The 18,353-nt window shown below is 39.2% G+C and overlaps 1 protein-coding gene across 2 annotated transcripts in view; it reads right to left on the bottom strand.

Moving 5' to 3' along the window:
- LOC130185005 (ras-related protein Rab-26-like) overlaps window positions 1–18,353 on the bottom strand; it is a 53,663-nt gene that overhangs the window by 11,204 nt on the left and 24,106 nt on the right. For both annotated transcript variants that reach the window (XM_056401176.1, XM_056401175.1), the window contains one exon: window positions 11,928–11,980. In XM_056401176.1, the coding sequence (XP_056257151.1) occupies window positions 11,928–11,980 (53 nt within the window). The remainder of the gene's footprint in view (window positions 1–11,927; window positions 11,981–18,353) is intronic.

Below are 18,353 nucleotides of genomic sequence, written 5' to 3'. Positions count from 1 at the left end.
GGGTGTGAGATATGTCTGGATGACTGATGTGCTTTGAAAAGCTAAGGTCACGGTGAATATGAGCATGAGTGAGATGTGTGTAGAGGAGACCATCCTCACTTCTCTCAGCACCCTCCTCCAATTTGTTTTTGTGCTGCAGCAGTTGAGCGCAAGTGCTGGCCCCAAACCCCATGTGTCTCTTTGAGTCAGTGACAAGTTTACATAGTGTTGAATAAGCCTGACAAAAGGCTGTAACATGTGCGTTCTTTGCTAAGTGGAAACTGGTAGGGACTGTTGTCAGTAAAAAGAATGTTCCGATGAAACAGAACCTCACCTTTCAGGTGAACACTTAAAAAGTGATTGATTTGCCTCAAGGAAAACTTCCTAATCTTATCTATTTAAATCCCGTCTTTACAGATACTACTGTGATTCACTTTGGGCACAGAGACAGAGAAACGCATTGCCAAAGGAAGAAAAATTACTCATGAGCTGAGGATGAAACAAGGTCACCTCACAGCATTTGCAGATGAAGGTGTTTTCTTTGGAGAAAAACCAAACCAACAGAAAAAATATCCCAAGTTGATCTGAAACTACAAGTAAGCATATGAGCATATGTGACTCTTCTTTTTCAAGTTACCAAAGTGTTAGTTAACCAGCTAAACGTATCGCCATGCACATAGATAACAACATTTTTTTTTTTACTATACCAACACTGTAACAAGCGAGAACTTTGACTGGCATGATGTCGAGTTTAACTGCACAACTACACTTTCAATAAAGCATGACTCATTTTTTGCATCATATGATTTTTTTTTGCAGTTTCTCATTTCTTTAGTGAATATTTAGGTATTTCAATGATGTAAGCATCACCCCATTCTAGAGCAATCAATTTATTATTATGCAGACTTGGACATATATAGCTGGTATCTTAAACATTCTCAATATTTGGTCTTCTTGACTTTTAGTGGCTGCATTTGTGCAAAAATTAAACAGATTTTCTGCACTGAATATGTCCCCTCCATTTTTCTTTGTAATTTCAGACCTGATTGAGAAGACAACTTTTTCATTGGCCCTTTTTTTTTTGCATACCAAAATGAAACTTAGATTGTCTACTGTACTTACTTCATTTGATATCTAGATTTAATATAAAGGGAGCAGCTTTTTTGTTAGTAGATCTTGTGTGTGGAAATGACATGTGGTACAATCCATTATGACAGGGAGGAAAGCACAGGATAAATAATTATATGATACATTAGTAGAAATTGGTCAAATCAAGGAGTAAATGAATTCACTTCACAAACACTGGCAGTGCAAGCCACGATGTCAACATTGTAAATGGATTTCTATTTCTCCGAATTATGAATGTATGAATATAAAAAGGGAAATCAATAATTTAGGGTTTTCAATATATTATGAAGGGAAAGATATAGAGTGTGCAAAATGTCAAGTGCTAGCAAAATGCAGATTAGTCGTGAGGGGGCTGAAGGGTCTCAAAGCTGCAGCGAAAAGGAACAAAAGCCATTAACCTGAAAATGTGCCACTTAGCAACCTTTTAATTATCATGAATTGATTCACAAACCATCTAACTTCATGGCAGGAATGTGGATGCAGAGGCTCCGCTGTTACATGTGGGTCACACACATACACACACACTCCTCATTATCGTGATATCCTCGGTGACATGTGTGCCAACTGTTTCCACAGACGTGCACTGCGTGTCAGAGGGGCGTGTGGGGCTGTGTGCCTCCCTGTCAGTCAAGCTGATATCCTGTCAGTCCTCATGTCAGTCCTTGTAAACACACTTCCTCTCTTTGAGATGTGTTTTGGTCTAAAAAGAGCTTCTACTCTTGCAAAGAAAAAAAAAAAAATCCTCATCTCTGCATCTCATGTTGCATTCATCGTCTTTAGACGAGTGTTATTTTAAATTTCAAATTAGAAAACAAGTGTGGGAAAGCTCCAAAAACACCTAAAGCCATATATAGAGTTTACTGACTTTGAGACACTGATACAGAGCCAGTCTGTGTGGGAGGAGTGTGACCTTTGCTGAGATACCTCTACTTTGATCCAGAGCTGCTTCTTTTGCTGTTATGGACCCAGGAGCATCTCAGATCCAGTGCTAATGTCTTGACATGCTGCAGGCTTATTAACACTAAAGAAATAGATCCTTGTACAAGAAGTTGTTTGGTGCAAACACAAAGACTCCACACTTTTACTAGCTTACAGTAATGCGTTTCATTTTCCTTGTTCTATCAAGAGAACCTTCAACAGGTCCTGTATTTACTCACTTGCTGATGTGCAGTTTCAATGCATTATTTATGTACATTCTATTGCCAGTGGCAATTTCTGTAGAGCATAAGCTCAATCTAGGTTCAGTGTAAATGAGACACAAAATCTCTGTATTCATCTATTACCTTTCAGAGGAGACGTTATAATAAAGTTTAAAGTTTTCTGTTTTACTTCTTCCTAATTAACTTTTATGATACTCATGTTATTGAAGAAACCGTTAAGTGATAATGTGTTTAAACAGGCTTTATCACAATAAAGGTTTCATCGGGTAAGGGATTGTTTTAACTATTGCACAAGGTGGTGAATTCAGTGCAGCAAAGCCAAAAATATCCTTAATTTATCCCAGAGTCTCTGAGCTCAAGCTGAGATAACCCCTGACTAAATCATCAGTACTATATTTTTATCACTGCACCTGTAAAATCATTTGTGGCAATGCTTCTAATCTCAATTTCATTGTACCACTTTCATCCAGAGGTTTTGAGGTAACAGCTGCCGAGACTTCTGCACCAGAACAAAACAAAACAGAGAAGCCTGCTGTTCCACAAACAGTATCATAATTGCTCTGGATAATCCATCATTATTGCTTTGAGATAACAGATTTGGGTTGCTGCTACTGTCGTTTTTAATTATATATTAATATAGTTAATTTTGTTCCGAATTTTCCCTTCATCATGAGTTCACATAAAAGCCACCTACACCTTTTTTTTTTTTTTTTTTTTTAAGAGGGCACTTAGAATTTTGTTTGTACATACTGTATAATTGAAATCCATTTTCACACTTTTTCTATCTCAAACAAAACCTATAAGGTCCTCCTTCTGTCTGGATGATGAAAAGACAGCAGGGTTGTGATAAAAAGCCAGAGTAACCACAACAAAAATAATGACGCCTCTGCATTTTTTCACTCCAGTTAGAGATAAAAACACTCCAAAAAGACAAAAGAGACAGAGTGTGGCAGTGAAAAAGAGAGTTTTTGTGTATGTGCTATAGTCGAGTGTTTCTGTGAAATTTTAATAATATTTCTATTTGACAAAATGGCAGTGAAGAAAAGTCTGACTGGGAATAAGCCTAGAGGCATCACATATATTTCCTGCAACTGTGGTGTCAGTAGTTACTGTGAGTGTGACTGATGAGAGAAATGATATAGAAACAGACAAACAACATAGAGGATGAACCGATGACTCATCTTGTGCAAACCTATCTGACACAAAAGAAGACCTCCGGCTCTCATGAATCTGCATCACATTACAAATGTTTTCTGGAAAAATTTAAAAGTGACTTAGTGCATAAAAAAAACAAAAAAACCCCAAAAAAACAAAACACAGAAAAACAGAGGTTTTGGGAAACCAAAAAAACCCCCAAAAACTTGTGTTTACAACCCTGCATTTGAGATTGCAAATGTTTTTCCTGAAGCAAAAAAGACTCTTCACAGACTCCACAATCTTTTTGGCGTTGTTGCCGTCTCAGAACAGCTTTTTTATGCAGCATGTTTCTTTTTATGGACTATAGATCCAAAACTCTGTACCGGAGGCTTTTCCAAAAGAACATTTTTCTCCAAACTGGCCTCATCAATGGATTTCAAACTGTCTAACCTTGAATATTTCTTCCTTTTATATCCCTCTAACAGAGTAATGGCAGAGCAAACAATAGAACCAATACATGCCTGTCCTTCTGGGATACTCTTTGATATAATAAAGTACTTGCAATCCAAATAAATGAAGGGCCAGCTAAGCACTTCGATTTCTGACAAAGCTGTCTTTGATTTTTCTATTAAATATAATAGTTCATGGAGCTTTGCAGTTAAAGAAGAGACAGTCGACAAATCATATTTTGGTTCTGAGCGTCTGAGCAGCTCTGACCTTCGTCAGCCCCCTCACAGGTAAAGAGCTTCCTTCTGCAGAGTTTCAACAAACTCAGAGGAACATAAAAGGCACTTTTTTGGTGAGCAGGCAGAATTGATGTGTTATGTAACAAAGAGCAGTGAGATGTTGGAGAGGAGATGGCCATCCTTTTTCCAAGCTCTCCACAACAAAGAGCTATGAAAGTGAAATAAAAACATGAAACGAGGACAAAGAATGAGGTAATTCAACCTCTTTCCACCTATTTTGAAGTTATTTCCATAGAGGCAATTTAACACCTCTACAAACAGCAAAAAGCAAGCAACTAATAGGACCATCTCAATTCATCCCGCTTGGGCTTGAGTGCATGTTTGTGCGCACATGAGCGTCCCATCCGTTTTGTCACTTTGCAGCTGACATCAAAGTAAATGGAAATGTCCACAGAAAGCAGCTGCCTGAACCGTGTGAATCATTTTTCCTCCAATACTTTGCCTCTGCAGAGATACGCCCCACTGGCTGCATCATGTATGACTACAGTCACGGACAGGCAGTAATCTACTGAAGGTATCGGGCTGACATACTAATAATGTTCCACGCACGGGGGCAAATTACAGGTGATGTATGAGTGACAAGATAATGAAGGAGAATTACTGCGTGTCATGACCTCACTATGTTTATAGAACCCGATGATGCAGAAAAGTCCAAGAAATGTTTCTTCATACAACATCTGCAAGCGAGTTGCTTCTAAAATGCCAGAGTCTCCGGTGATTATAAATGAATGGTATTTGAATTCATATCACTGCATTATTTACTGACAGTTTCTCTCGTCACCATCTGGTGTGGCGGTGCCATGACATTTAAGTAACAGCTACGTGGTAGGCAGGCGGCCGCTTCATTTGAAGCCAGTCCATGCCCCGAGGACAGACTGAGAGAGATGAATGAAGGCACACAGATGAAGGCTTCATGTCTCTCATTTCTTTCATTGGGTTTGTGCAACACAGACATGCAAGCATGATCAAGCACATGCAGACAGACAGACAGACAGACAGACAGACAGACAGACAGACAGACAGACAGACAGACAGACAGACAGACAGACACACATACACACACATACACACACACTGATGTAGGTGCAAGTGCAGCTACAAAGTAATACATCATCGAGGCCAGACTGTTCAATAAGAAACATTTTGTAACATTAATAGAGAATGTATTCTAATCCAGGTTAGAGCTATTGATCTGCACAGGCAGTATGGAACAGAGAGTTTGTGATGAAAAAGCTGAAAAGATTTTTTTTTTTGCATGCAGTCAAAATTGCAGGTTCAGCTGCAAGACAGCACAGCTGGAGCTGGTGTCTTGCTCAAAGACCCATCAGCAGATCAACAAGCCCTACAAACCATTATGTAGCTTTTTTATTTCCTTTAAAATGGTTATAATGATTAACCTTCTTTTTTTTGATCTGCCACAACTATGATTAAAGCTGTTCTTATAAATATTTTTATAATAAAATGACTGTGTAATTTTAAGGTAAATGGTTTGCACTTACATAGCGTGTTTCTCGTCTTATCGATCACTCAAAGCGCTTTACACTACAAGCCATAGCCACCAATTCACACACACATTCATACACATACATACTGTGCCTTTCTATCACACACACACACACACCCACACACACACACACGTCGGGGGCCAATTTGAGGGTTAACATCTTGACATGCAGACTGGAGGAGCTGGAAATCGAACCACCGACCTTCAGATTACGCTCTATCTCTTGAGCCACAGCCGGGGATCACTCATGATTATGCTCATGGATCGCTTAGTTTCCCTTCAGGTCTATGGAGCAATTTGTTGTGTTTGAACTTATTGTTTTGGTTATATGCAATTCTACTTTTTCGGTTCACTATTCTCATCAGCGTTGTTTCCAGCCACAGCAGAAAAAATGTGTTCAACAAAAAAAGCACTGCCTGCCAAGCACCAAACAGACTGAGAAAATGAGCAAACTATAGCTGCTGAACATAGTGGAGCATTTAGCAGCTATAGTCAGACATTTCCCTCAGGTGTCGGTGGAGACCAAAAACAAAGCTTCAAGGAGAGTGAATATTGGACATCGAATCGTCAGTTGGCCAAATGAATGATAATGTTGCTGCATATCTGTTGGATGCGGAAACTGCTTTGCTGACATGTGTGCTACAACAACTAGGTGATAATATGATAGTTGTGTGGTTTAAGGTTTGTTCAGGTTCAGGCACAACGTCTACTTGGTAAACAGTTAAGTAAGAGCGGTCTCCTGTGTAAAAGTGTCACGTTTTGCAGTGGTATAACGCTACTTCTGTCTTTGCTTCTGACAGACCTCATTCATAAACAGTCGTCTTTTGCATGGTCACGTAAACGTAAACACAAGTTGTTTATGTATTTGAACAAATGACCAAAGCTGATGGGTTTTTTTTTTGTTTTTTTTGGTGAGGACAGTCTCTAAGTCGCTTAGAATCTCTCTAATCACCTGACCAATCTTCTGCCTTTTTTAAAGCAGTGCGTTTCGGGACCTGCGGGTTAATTGACAGATAGCGAGCACTGAATCGTCCTGATTTGACAATCTGCTCGATTTCCATCCGCGGCAAATGATTCTTGCTCTGATTGATAGCGCAACAGAGGCCCGGCTGCTTTTTGAAGAGAGTAACCCAGACAAATGATTTGCAGCTGAGACCTAAATGGACTCCTACAGTCTCCCTGAAGCATTACTTCTGACAAGAAGACATTCATCACACTACTAAATGGTTTGTGTATTTCTGCTTCGATGGCTTACACCAACAAAATACATGCCATTGTGTATTACATAAACAAAAGATTGATGATGATCATGAAACACCTCAATAAATCTCTGACCCAGACTGGGGTGTATATAAGTATATTGACAAGAAAAAATGAAAAGTCATTTGAGGATTTAAAGAAATGATACTGTCATCTTCAAACTACTTAAAACACTATTACAGTGTCCAAATGAAAGCAGCTGATATTTCAAATGTAGCATGTTAGAGTAAAGGATGAATTGTTTTGACTGAGCCCCTTCTTGCCTGTTAAGTCTCTCTCCCCATTAACGTCATCTGACAGCTCAGATGACGTTAATGCTCTGCTTGCCTAAATGTCTCCTGCCCGGGGAAACAACGATACACCGCAGAGAGGAGCGGGTCTTAGGGCGGAAGAGGAGAGAATGATTTGCCCCTCTCATTTCTTCATCTCCTTCAGAGCGGCATTCATCACCATTAGTGTTCATTAACATGAGTTAGTGATTGTTAGGCAGCAGTGTGCCAGCAGGCATCTGTAGCCTGCCGCCAGCATATCTCCTCGCTGTAATAGACACTGACTGAATGTGAGAGTGGTGGAGGGATGTGAAGATGATGGCGGAAGGAGGGAAGGTTAAGCAGGGTAAGGAAGGACTTGTCAAATTCTCATAAGATTACTCTTAATTTCTCTCTGGGGGACTCAAAACGGTTTCAAGTAATAAACCTCAACTGTCTCAGTGGTGAACTTGCACCAGTGCAGCAGTGAAAGGTAACAGAACACAGCAAAGAATAAAGAACAGAAATGAGCTGTTATGACAAGTCTTTTGGTATATTAGGGCAGGTTTAGGAAAGGTCTTTATCATTACAGACATTTTGACATTTCATAGAAAAAACACAGGTCACTAATAATTCTATGAGTGTTAATGAGTGTTTTGCTAAGTCAGGAACAACACCAGGACCATGAAACTAAGGCTATGTACACTCATATGAAAGCGATCTCCATCCAGAGGTGCGTTGTAGCCCTGTATCAGAAATAATCTCCATCCATACTAACGCATATCACTTTTTTTTTTTTTTTTTTTTTTACAGGAGGACAGTCTCTATCACATTGAGAGCATATATTTGGGTATAGTGTTTTTTATTGTCTGGCATTCCTTTTGCAACTTACAGTATACACTTATAAACAGTCACCAGAGAAAGCTCATACATTGAATAATTCAGGGCACAACAGTGTGAAAGACAGTTTGTTGAGACAATGCAAGCACTCTGCATCAGTGTCGTCCCAGTTGGCCGAGGTAGAGGCTATCGTACAAAATAGACTTGAAGCCTGAATCGCTGGACCATGAAGAAATAAGACCTAGGCTAAAAGGTCTTCTGTAGCGACACCATGTCACCATGGAGAGGGTAGAAAACCTCGTTTCAGACGGTTGAGAGTTTGTTTGTTATTCATCCTCCCTTCTGTTATTACCTGTCAATATATCTGTGTCCTTCTCCTGCACTCACACACATCCATTCTTCCTCCCTCTCTCCTTGAGCCACTGTTCACACCTGCAGCTAAAGTAACACCTTCTCCTGCTTTAATGATCTCTCAGGGCAGGTGGGCACATCATATTTCTCTTGCAAAGACTGGTGGCAAATAACCTCTCCCTCCCTTAACAGCCACTTTGCTGCTCTGAAAGAGCCATTTTGTCTGATGACCTGTATCAATTAAAGCAGTTGAAAATTGCCACCCCTCCTGATGCAGGGCGCACTTTCTACACAGAGCGAAACAGCAGGTATGATGACATAGTGACAGCAGCTGGCACCACTTCAATCCCTCTGGCAGCAGTGGCACTATGAAGGACGGTAATGGAGGAGATAGATGTTTCTGAAAAGCTGCCATTTTATGGTCCTAACTGCTCTATTTGACTTATACAGGAGGCAAAATATGAGATGTTTTATATTCATAAAATGGAACAAGTGGTGCTGTTCTGCCCATTTCTCCCAACATCAAGGAAGATGGAAGAGTTTTGTTCAGTTCTGTACAGTGAGACAGCGAATACGTATTATTTGAATTATTGATGAAAATATGAATTATTAATTTGATTGATTGGAAGAGTGTACTCACAGTTTGACTTCTCCTTTGTAGCTTTTTAAATCCTCCCTCCATGTGATGCTGATTTTTTTTGGCTGGACCACAACAGTGGGGGCCAGCACTATCAACGCAAATATCCATGACTGACTGAGTGATGAGGTTACACCATTGGTCGGTTTTTCCCCATTGGTTATTACATTATGCTATTACATCATCAAGGGGGCGTTTGCAAGCAATGTTGCCAGCTTAGCGCCTTAGTTGCTAGATTTACCTGCTTTTTAGACCTTTCCTTTCATTTTTCTCAAAATAACTTTTTGGACAAACCTTTATCTACTTTCTGTAGAAGAGAGTCTAATGATTGGGCATTTATATTATGAGTGTAAATATATTTTGGGTCCAATATAAAACTAGTTACTGTTCTGGATTTACCAGGTAGTAAGAGAGAATACTTTTCTGCAGTGCCTCATTTTAGTCCAAGAGACATCGATGATGCAACGTTGTGCAACACACAACATGCCACAAAGAACGCTCCGACCTTCTGAGGCTCTATTGTAATGTTCCACCTGACAATCATCTGAAGCACATTTTCAGCACACTCTGCTTGTGCGTAGCAGGCAAAGAGTACACGTGTTGTGCACCTGCCTATGTAGGCACATATTACTCTCTTGATAATGCGTCCTTAAAATAACAGTGAAATACTGCACCAGTGACTTCAGACCAGTTTTTGGTTGGTCCGTCACAACAATCGGTTTCTGCTGCCTCAAGATAGCAATGCTCCAACAATGCGCCCGACCATACCTCATTTGAAGAGGAACCATGGGTGCTCAGGTGGGCGCAAGTGTATTTGCTATTTAAACAATGTGGGCACTGGATAGGAAAATGACAACTGCATGTGTCTGATTCTAGCAAAGACACTTGGGTTTCACTTTGCGCTGCTTTTCACAGGGTGTAAGATAGGACCCTTTGTCTTTATGTCTATGGTGAATTTGTCAGATGATGTCAGAGTTATAAAATCTGAATGTTAGCAGTGCAGAGCAGCAGCTTGGAAATGGCCTGGGAGTTAACATGTACTATAAATGGGCTCACTGTGTCATACTTGTTCCATTGTCTGACAACAGAACAACAAGACAACATGTGAATGAGAACAGCTTTAATGGGAATTCGGCTGTGTATGTGAGCACAGAGAGTAGGACAGAAGCAAATGGATAAAAGGGCTGAAACCGGCTGAAACTATGTCAAATGAGACATGATGATGTCATGAATGTGCCAATTAGCTTATTATTTTTATATTTTTATATATATTTTATATTATAACTTTTCCAGCAGGCTTTAGCTCCTTTCCACTGAAAGTTGTTGTGAAAGCTATTATAAATTCCAACGCTGCAAAGTTGTTAATTTCTAATTATTTTCTTTTAATTAGCTGAATCATTACAGGGAATATGTCTGGGCAGCCAAGATGTAAACTGCTGTGTTCTGGAGGATGGACTGCATTGAAAACCTTTATTTATTTATTTATTTTTTAATAAAGCTACATGGTCTCAGCACACAGTTTCTGTTCAAGGATCTCTAATGTAAAGTCTCACTTTATGAAGCTTTGTATCAAGTCTATCCGGTCATGTAATGTAGGTAATAAAATTCTCTGCTATAATGAATGGTTTCCTTTCCAGGAGTGCTCAGGTGATTCTCATCAGTTTCATCCTTCATCGTCTAATCTGTTTTCAGTCTTCCTGTTGTCAGAGGGCATAAAGCACAAACATTTCAAAGTCTGTGCCGATGAGCAGAATAGGCGCTGCAGTCTCAGTGGTCAGCACTGTACAACACTTTCTGTGTTGAGTTAGCATGTTCACTCCATGACGACTTTCCGCACCCCAAAATAATGCATTTTAAATAATTAAGCCTTTGGAGAATACTGCTGCTGTTGACCAAGACACTGGCCTCAGAACTGTTCAGACATAATGAGGATGGGTCAAATGCAGGAAAAAATGTCCCCATAGGAACTCATAAAATATCACTTAACTCAACTAAATTGCGTAATAAAAGCCATTACATTTCAGGTTAATAAGTTTGGAGGTACACGACCCTACGGGGAAAAAGACGAGGAGAGGACATACAGTTTCAGGGAGGTTTAGGATTTCTAACACAATCTAAATGCTAAATACTGAACAAGTCATGATGATATGTGTTGCTGGTTCTGACTGCCAATATTCTAAGAGTCTAAGAATGAGAGCAGCCATGCTAAGTCACATTTAACACCATCGTTCTTCCCCTCTTTGAAGGCGTTAGAGTTCAGTGGAGGGAGAAGGAGAGGGCTGAAGAAAGGGACTGGAGGTCTGCCAGATGAATGGACAGTTGAATAGTCCCTCCAGTCCATAGAAAGAACATAAAGTTTGGACTAAAAGCTGACTGTGCTATCTCACAGTAAATCACATTCAATCCTGCTCCTATTTGTTCTTTTGTGTTTCTCTTCCCCTTTTTCTTTGGTACCCAACAAAATAAGGGGAGACATTCAGATCTGGCTCTCTTCCTGTTCAATCATCTGTCACGTGGATGGATTGCGATGAAAATGTGGGTTCATAATGACACTGACACTGACTGAATAAAACTCAGCAATTTGGTATTACAAAGCTGTATCATTCAGTCAGTCATTCATCAATAATGCATGTTACATCAGACATTACTCAGCCTTCTGTGGCAGGTTGTGTGGTCAGGATCTAGCCTCAGCCTTTCAATTTATAAAATGAATCTGAAGGGGCCACGGTAAAGTTAATTTAAATTAATAATAATTAACACATCAGAGTTGGCATTCGTTGCATATGGTTATGAAAGAATGACAATATTTGTTCATAGAAAAGTAGGAAAATGTAGTGAGAGAATGAAACTGATAGATGTTGCCAGCTCTAACACAAAAACATTCACGCAGAAATACAAAAAAACAGCAACAACAAAGAGCAAAAAAAAGTGACTCACCTGTATGTTGTCAAAGGATGTTTTGTTGGTGACATCATACAGCAGAAGGAGAGCTGAAAGAAGCAGAGAAAGTATATCATTTCAAAATTCATATCTATAAAGCATTTTATCCTGTAAAACAGAAAAAAATTCTCGCCAAATATTTAATTTAGTCTTTATTCTTGACTATTTCAGATTAAATTATGAAATAGTTTATTATCACTCTGAGCACAAGGCTGATTAATTCTGTAGTCTCTCTTGTCCTGTGACACATTTAGAACTCAGACAGACCAGGGGTCAGACTTTAGCTGGTAAACTGACAAAGCCTTTTATTTAGCAGTCTGACCTGTTGATGCAAAACATGCTGATGACATTGGTTAAACTTCATTGAGGATACATTTGAGTGCTGGTTTGAATTTGCCCCATCCATGGCACTACTGTCAACATGGCTGCACTAACAGGACTCCAGTTTTCACACTGTGAATCAGACTCTTAAAACCTGTTAAACCCTGTGGAAATCATTGTGAAAAAGATATAGTCTTCATGCTGCGTTTTTAAAATTAATCAAAAACACAGATAAATAAGACCAATTAAAGCACTACTCCACTGAGTAAGCACTGCACCCCTATAACATTTAGAAGTTTAGACAGTTTAGGAAAAAAAAGTATCAAAATAGATGCAGCTCAACCAGAGATGTCCACACATTCTTCTTCCTTGTCAAAACCTGGTGTCTACATTACCCACAATGCAAGCTGATCACCGGCAGTTCAGTGAAAGAGATTTCGGAACATCCACTTGCTCGCTATATAGCGACACTATGGTCAATCAGCCATTTTGCAGTGCTGTTCGAATTTTCAACTCTAACTTTCATCCCCTATATAGTGCACTACTGAATTGTCACGAGCCCAACAAAATGCAGTGTACAGAAGCTGTACACTATACTATACGCTGTATACCATTGCTTTAAAAACTATGTAATTAAAAAAAAAAAAAAAAAAAAAAAGATAAATTACACTTTATTGTCCCTGAGGGGAAATTTGTCTTGGGCAATAGTGCGATTCATAGTCTGAACCACGTAAAAAAAACAGAAAGTGACAAAACGTACTGATAGCATATATTTCAATGTCTTTTGGCTCACACACGTGATGCAGATGCTCTGCCGTTTGTTTACGCAATAGAGATAATAATTATGAATATCCAGTGCTTATTATGATCAGAATTAATGTAAAATAACACATTTAAGGTGCTTATATAACCGATGTGATCACCTGAGCACCATCTTAATCTGGCGAGTAGATATACTGTAGTATTAAACAGTTGTGTGTATTTTGTAGTTGTTCCACTTTACAGAGTGAGTGAGGATGAAATTGAGTAGATGAGAGTGAAAGGACCTTTTGAACAGACGCCTCAGTCCATGCCCCTTTATCTATGAGCAGTTCACCTGGGGAGTGCAGGTATTCGAGAGGCAGCGAGGGGCTGTGCAGCTGAGAAACAGGCGGCCCAGGAGGGATGAGCATGATACAGACTGACAGCTGTGTAATAAAGCTGAGCTGTAGACTAGACTTGTCCTGGAGGTGCTTCTCAGTCCTCTGCTATCTGTTATCACTCAATGGTTGAAGTCAGGACACAGAAAAATCATAAACTGCTATGACTGTTGCTGAGAGTGAGAGTGTGTGTGTGTCTGTGTGTGTGTGTGTGTGTGTGTGTGTGTGCGTACCTGCAGATTCTGTGAGGTCTATTAAACATCCTCTCAAAAAGCTGTTTTTTAATAATAATGTTCCTGTATCTGTAAAAGGTCAGCCTCTTTTGTTATTTGTGAAAAATTAGATAACCAAATCACTCATTTGTAATGTGTGTAAAATATACAGGCCAACCATTTTCTTCTGAGCACCGGAAACAATGGATTCAATTCACGAAGTCTCATTATACTTGAGATTTACTGGCAAATGGAACAGTGAAATTGAGGTTTAGATGAGGAGGTGAGCAGAGACAGCGAGTGCAGAAGAGAGAAAGACTTGATGTGAAAAGGAAGAGCAGTAGCAGGAATAAAAAGCAATACAACAGAGAAGAAAGAGCTAAATTGGTGAGACACTTTAAAAGGTGAACAGGAGGACAGCCATAAAGAGAAAAGATAAAACACAACACAGATGGAAGTAAGGCTAAAGCGAATTGAAGAAAACTTTATGATGAGTACATTCTCTCTTCTTCACATTTAAACTCTCTTTCCCCTCACACAAACACTTAATTTCCAACCTCACAGCTTTACATCATATGGTCTAATTTCTTATTTTCCCTGGTGCAGCATACATTGCATGAATCTTTTCATAATTTTATTTTCAATTTGAACTTCACCGTTTTTCATTAAAATATCAAATGCATTATGAAGCCTACGGGAATAACAATGTTAGAACATCAAACATTACAGCCTTTTTTAGACAGTTTAGGACAAGCAAACACTCAGGCAAACAATAGATTTTGTTAATAACCTTCTATGAAACACAAATGCGCTACTCGTTGAAAAAACAGATCGTTCAGTATTCCTTTTAAAGCACTGAAATATTTATGATTTTCCTTTTCCAAAAGTACAATCTGTTTGCAGCAAGGCAACACCAATACAATCTGTTGTTTTAGTGGGCATGGAGCTCATTCATATGTCACTTGAAGATGTTAAATTTAGCATAATGTTAATAAATGTACTAATTTTACTAGATTTGATCATTTGTAGTGCAGAAGCATGTGAACTGGATTAACTTGTAACTAGATTTATATATCAGCCCTGGTTTCCCCAGATTTAATCAGGTACTCTTGGATCCAGGTCACTGGTTGAGTCATGCGTCAAATGATTAGTTTAAAAGAATGTGAAAACAAAAACAAGTCAAAGACCAAGTGAAAGGAAAAGATCGCACAGGGTGCATTTTAATTTCACTTATTTTGAGCGGGAAGCAAATCTGCATTTTCCATAGAGATCAGCAATAGCGCTCAGGTCCCCTTCTTCCTAACCAGAGGCTTCCGTCAATCTCCAATGGGTCAAATGAACAGTTGTGTAAAATCACTTTGTGAAAGGAGACTTACGAACTATATTGCAGATTCACTGTTGTTTCATCCATGACCCTCCATGCTTTCTTGTTGGGATTAAATGTTTTGCAAAATTTTATTTTTTCAACCCAACAAAATGTAAACTGCATTTCTTCTTTGTGTTTTTTTTTTGCCTGTTTCATTTTCTTCTTGTAAACCAAGATAAGCCTCCTGAAAACTGAGAAAAATAATAAACAAAAAAAAAAAAAAAAAGATTGACTGTCTACACTTTTTCTCCCACACAGCAGATACACGGACTATCCACCACCATCTATAATAATCCTCTCTACATGCCTCTCTCACTGTGTCCTCTTCCAGAGCCTCTCCTAACTCACAGTCCCTCCGCCCTCCCACATTCATCCTCTCTGTGGATGCATTGGCACTTTAGCTCTGGACTCTCTCTGTTTGCAGCTCTGCTTTGGCCCCAAAAAAAGTTATGGCGACGACAATTAGCTCCATTTATCATTCTCCACCTCAGCCTTGTGGATGAGTGAGCGCTTGCAAGTTGTGTGTAAATGGGTTTAAGGTCATGAAAGTTGTGCTGTCAGGCTTCTCTAAACTGAGCGGCCTGCAAATCCTTTACTGCACCATAATCTCACTGTCAGCGGCTGAAACATCAATCTTGTTGCATATAAATATAACAGTGGTAAACCGTAAAACTGTTACACTGACCCACAGCTGGTCCAAGTCCTTTTGCGACCCTAAGCATAATTTGAATTCTGCCTTGTAGAATTAAACATAGTGGCCTCAAATTATCATCATTTATTATCAACAGCTTGAGGCAATGTCAGACTTGTCAATTATTTCCCTGCCAAAATCACAGCACTGTACACTGGTGTTGCTAACCATAGCTGTAAAATGTTGCTGGACACTGGTTTAGCTCTCATCCAGGAGTCACTAGCATAGTTTCCATCTAAATTTAGCACAAATTGAAAATTAATTTCCAGATATTTGGCAAAATAAAATGCTATTTGTTGCTTATCTGTGTCTACAACCATTATATAACATTAGCAGTTGGGAGCATTGAGTTAAATAGTTGGTTCAGTTAATTCATAAGTTGCCTGCCATTGAACTATTTCAGGTTTTTCCACTTAAGTTTGCTTTGCTTAGGCACAAATTAAAAGCACATAAAAAATAAAAAACAGACCTATTCATCTTAAATTAATTTAATTACTCTTTAAAGGGACCCTGTGGCGTTTGGACAATTAGTAGTGTTTTGGAGCAATGTTTTTAGGGTGGGTCCCTGTTTTTTTTTTTTTTTTTTTGTATGTGGATTCGGGCATCAACATTCACACCCTGTCATTGGTTTCACGCTGTTTCGCTGATCTACAGTTGATGGCAGTAAACGCACCAATGAACGCACCAATGTGGCATGAAAGGCAGTGGAGAGAAATACTTAAAACTGATGTAAACAATGCAGGATTTTAAATATCTAAAAAAAAAAAAAAAAAACTGGAAAAGACAGCACATAACATGTCTCTTAGACCTCAAGCAGTGCACGATGCATTTTGGTGAGAAACATTGAATGTAAACATAATTCATGTTTGTTTATAAGAAAACTCCACAGGACAACTTTGGGTAATTGGAATCGATCAATGACCTTATCACGCCATTGTAATTAGATTATGATCATTAAGTATGAATGTGCTACAGGACATAAAAATATTACTTATAGCACCTTTAATCGTCCTGCTTACAGCTTGGGTGTATCATCATTAAATTCCACATTAAAATAAGCAGCATTACCGGTGACAATTATTTTTTTAAGCCTTTTAAGATTCATACACAATTCATTCCATGGCTTTGCCCAGGGTCAGTTGATGTAAAAAGATGTACAGTGCAGCTTTAAGCAGGGAAGAAAGCCACGAGGCTTACTCTGAAACCTGCAACGGCTGCTTGATAAGCAGTGACATGATAAGCTCACTGCTGAGAAACAAGGAAGGAAAAAAAAAGTAGGCTTTTTGTTTGTTTTAGGAGGTTTTTGAAGTCTCACAGAGACTGACAGTGCAGGGTGAACACAGTATGCAGGCAGATCAAAATGTATGTGCTTCCGTTTGAACAAAATACTGAAAGCTGGACAAACCACCGTAGCTCTAGTACAGGGCTTGAGAGACTTCAAAAGCTCACTGACTGTCTGTTGCTTCAACAGGCGTTTGTTCAGGTTAGACTAAGTTGCAGTGAATCACAGTCAGCAACATTTATAGGCTTGGTATCTACATGGGTGTTCAAGTGATGACTCAGCTGTTACTGTGATACTGCAATTAGGCATGGAACTGTATATATGAAACTGTCAAACTTCTTACACGGGCTGTAAAAAAGGTTGCATGTTCTGTCCCATGTTAAATATTTGTCTCCAGTAATGCCAGAGACCCAGAGGCTATTTCTAATTTCTAATTCATTTCTCACTCCAGCTCTTATGACAGAAAAGTGAGGAGGTGATCAACATTTTAAAAAGGTCACATCTCTGATAATTAGGATGCGTGGACCTCCTTGATGTAGCACTGTGCTCTGTGGTATACTGTAGATAGTGCAACTGGCTGGACTCATCCTGTGACAGCCTTTGCGGTAATAATGGAAAAGTGATTGAAAATCCTGACACAGAGGTAGGTATAAGTGTGTAAGGCTACACTCCAAAGTTGTGAGATGTGGTTTTTCAGAGGATGATATGCTCCATAGGCGTCTTGCCTGAAACTGGCTCTGCTAAAAGTCTTCCAGGGTCCCTTTCCTCCAGGAGATGGACACAAATAAATCCTGCTGTAATTATGCAGGCTGATCGCCAAACCATGACATGCATTCTGAGGAAAATACACAGACACAGATCATTTACACTCACTAAATCAAGTATGGATGTAGTCGCTGACACACAGAGAAAAACTTCCACTGCTTAAGTTAAAAACTTAAATGGATTATACAGACACACAGTCCAGATGGTAAAACTTCCCTTTGATCACACAAAATGGTGGCAAAATGACAAATACACACTGCAACATCATCTGAATATCAAGTGCCAAAGACAAACCAGAGCCACCATTTTCCCCCCTTCAGAGAAAAGCTGTACTGCTCTGTCGGGTACAAAACGCAATTCATATAAAGCAGTGAAGTGTGTGTGTGTGATATGGGAACATGATACTATCATGAGAAAACTGCATGTACACTCTGTAGTGCACCTGGTCCTGTATAATAGCTTCACCGTCCTTGACGCTGTATATGTGTAATACTTGGCTTTCTCACACACAAACTCACCTGGATGGTGGAAAAACAAAGATAAAAGCTGAGTTACCAGATCATAATATGCTTTTTTACTGCTCAAGGTTTTGGGCCCTTACACACCATCTTATGTGCATTTGATTCATTTCCAAAAAGCACTTCTGC

This window comes from Seriola aureovittata, chromosome 17, assembly GCF_021018895.1.
Source record: "Seriola aureovittata isolate HTS-2021-v1 ecotype China chromosome 17, ASM2101889v1, whole genome shotgun sequence".
Classification (NCBI taxonomy): Eukaryota; Metazoa; Chordata; class Actinopteri; order Carangiformes; family Carangidae; genus Seriola; species Seriola aureovittata.
Note: the sequence above shows the minus strand (reverse complement) of the source record. Positions and strands in the feature narration are given on the sequence as shown.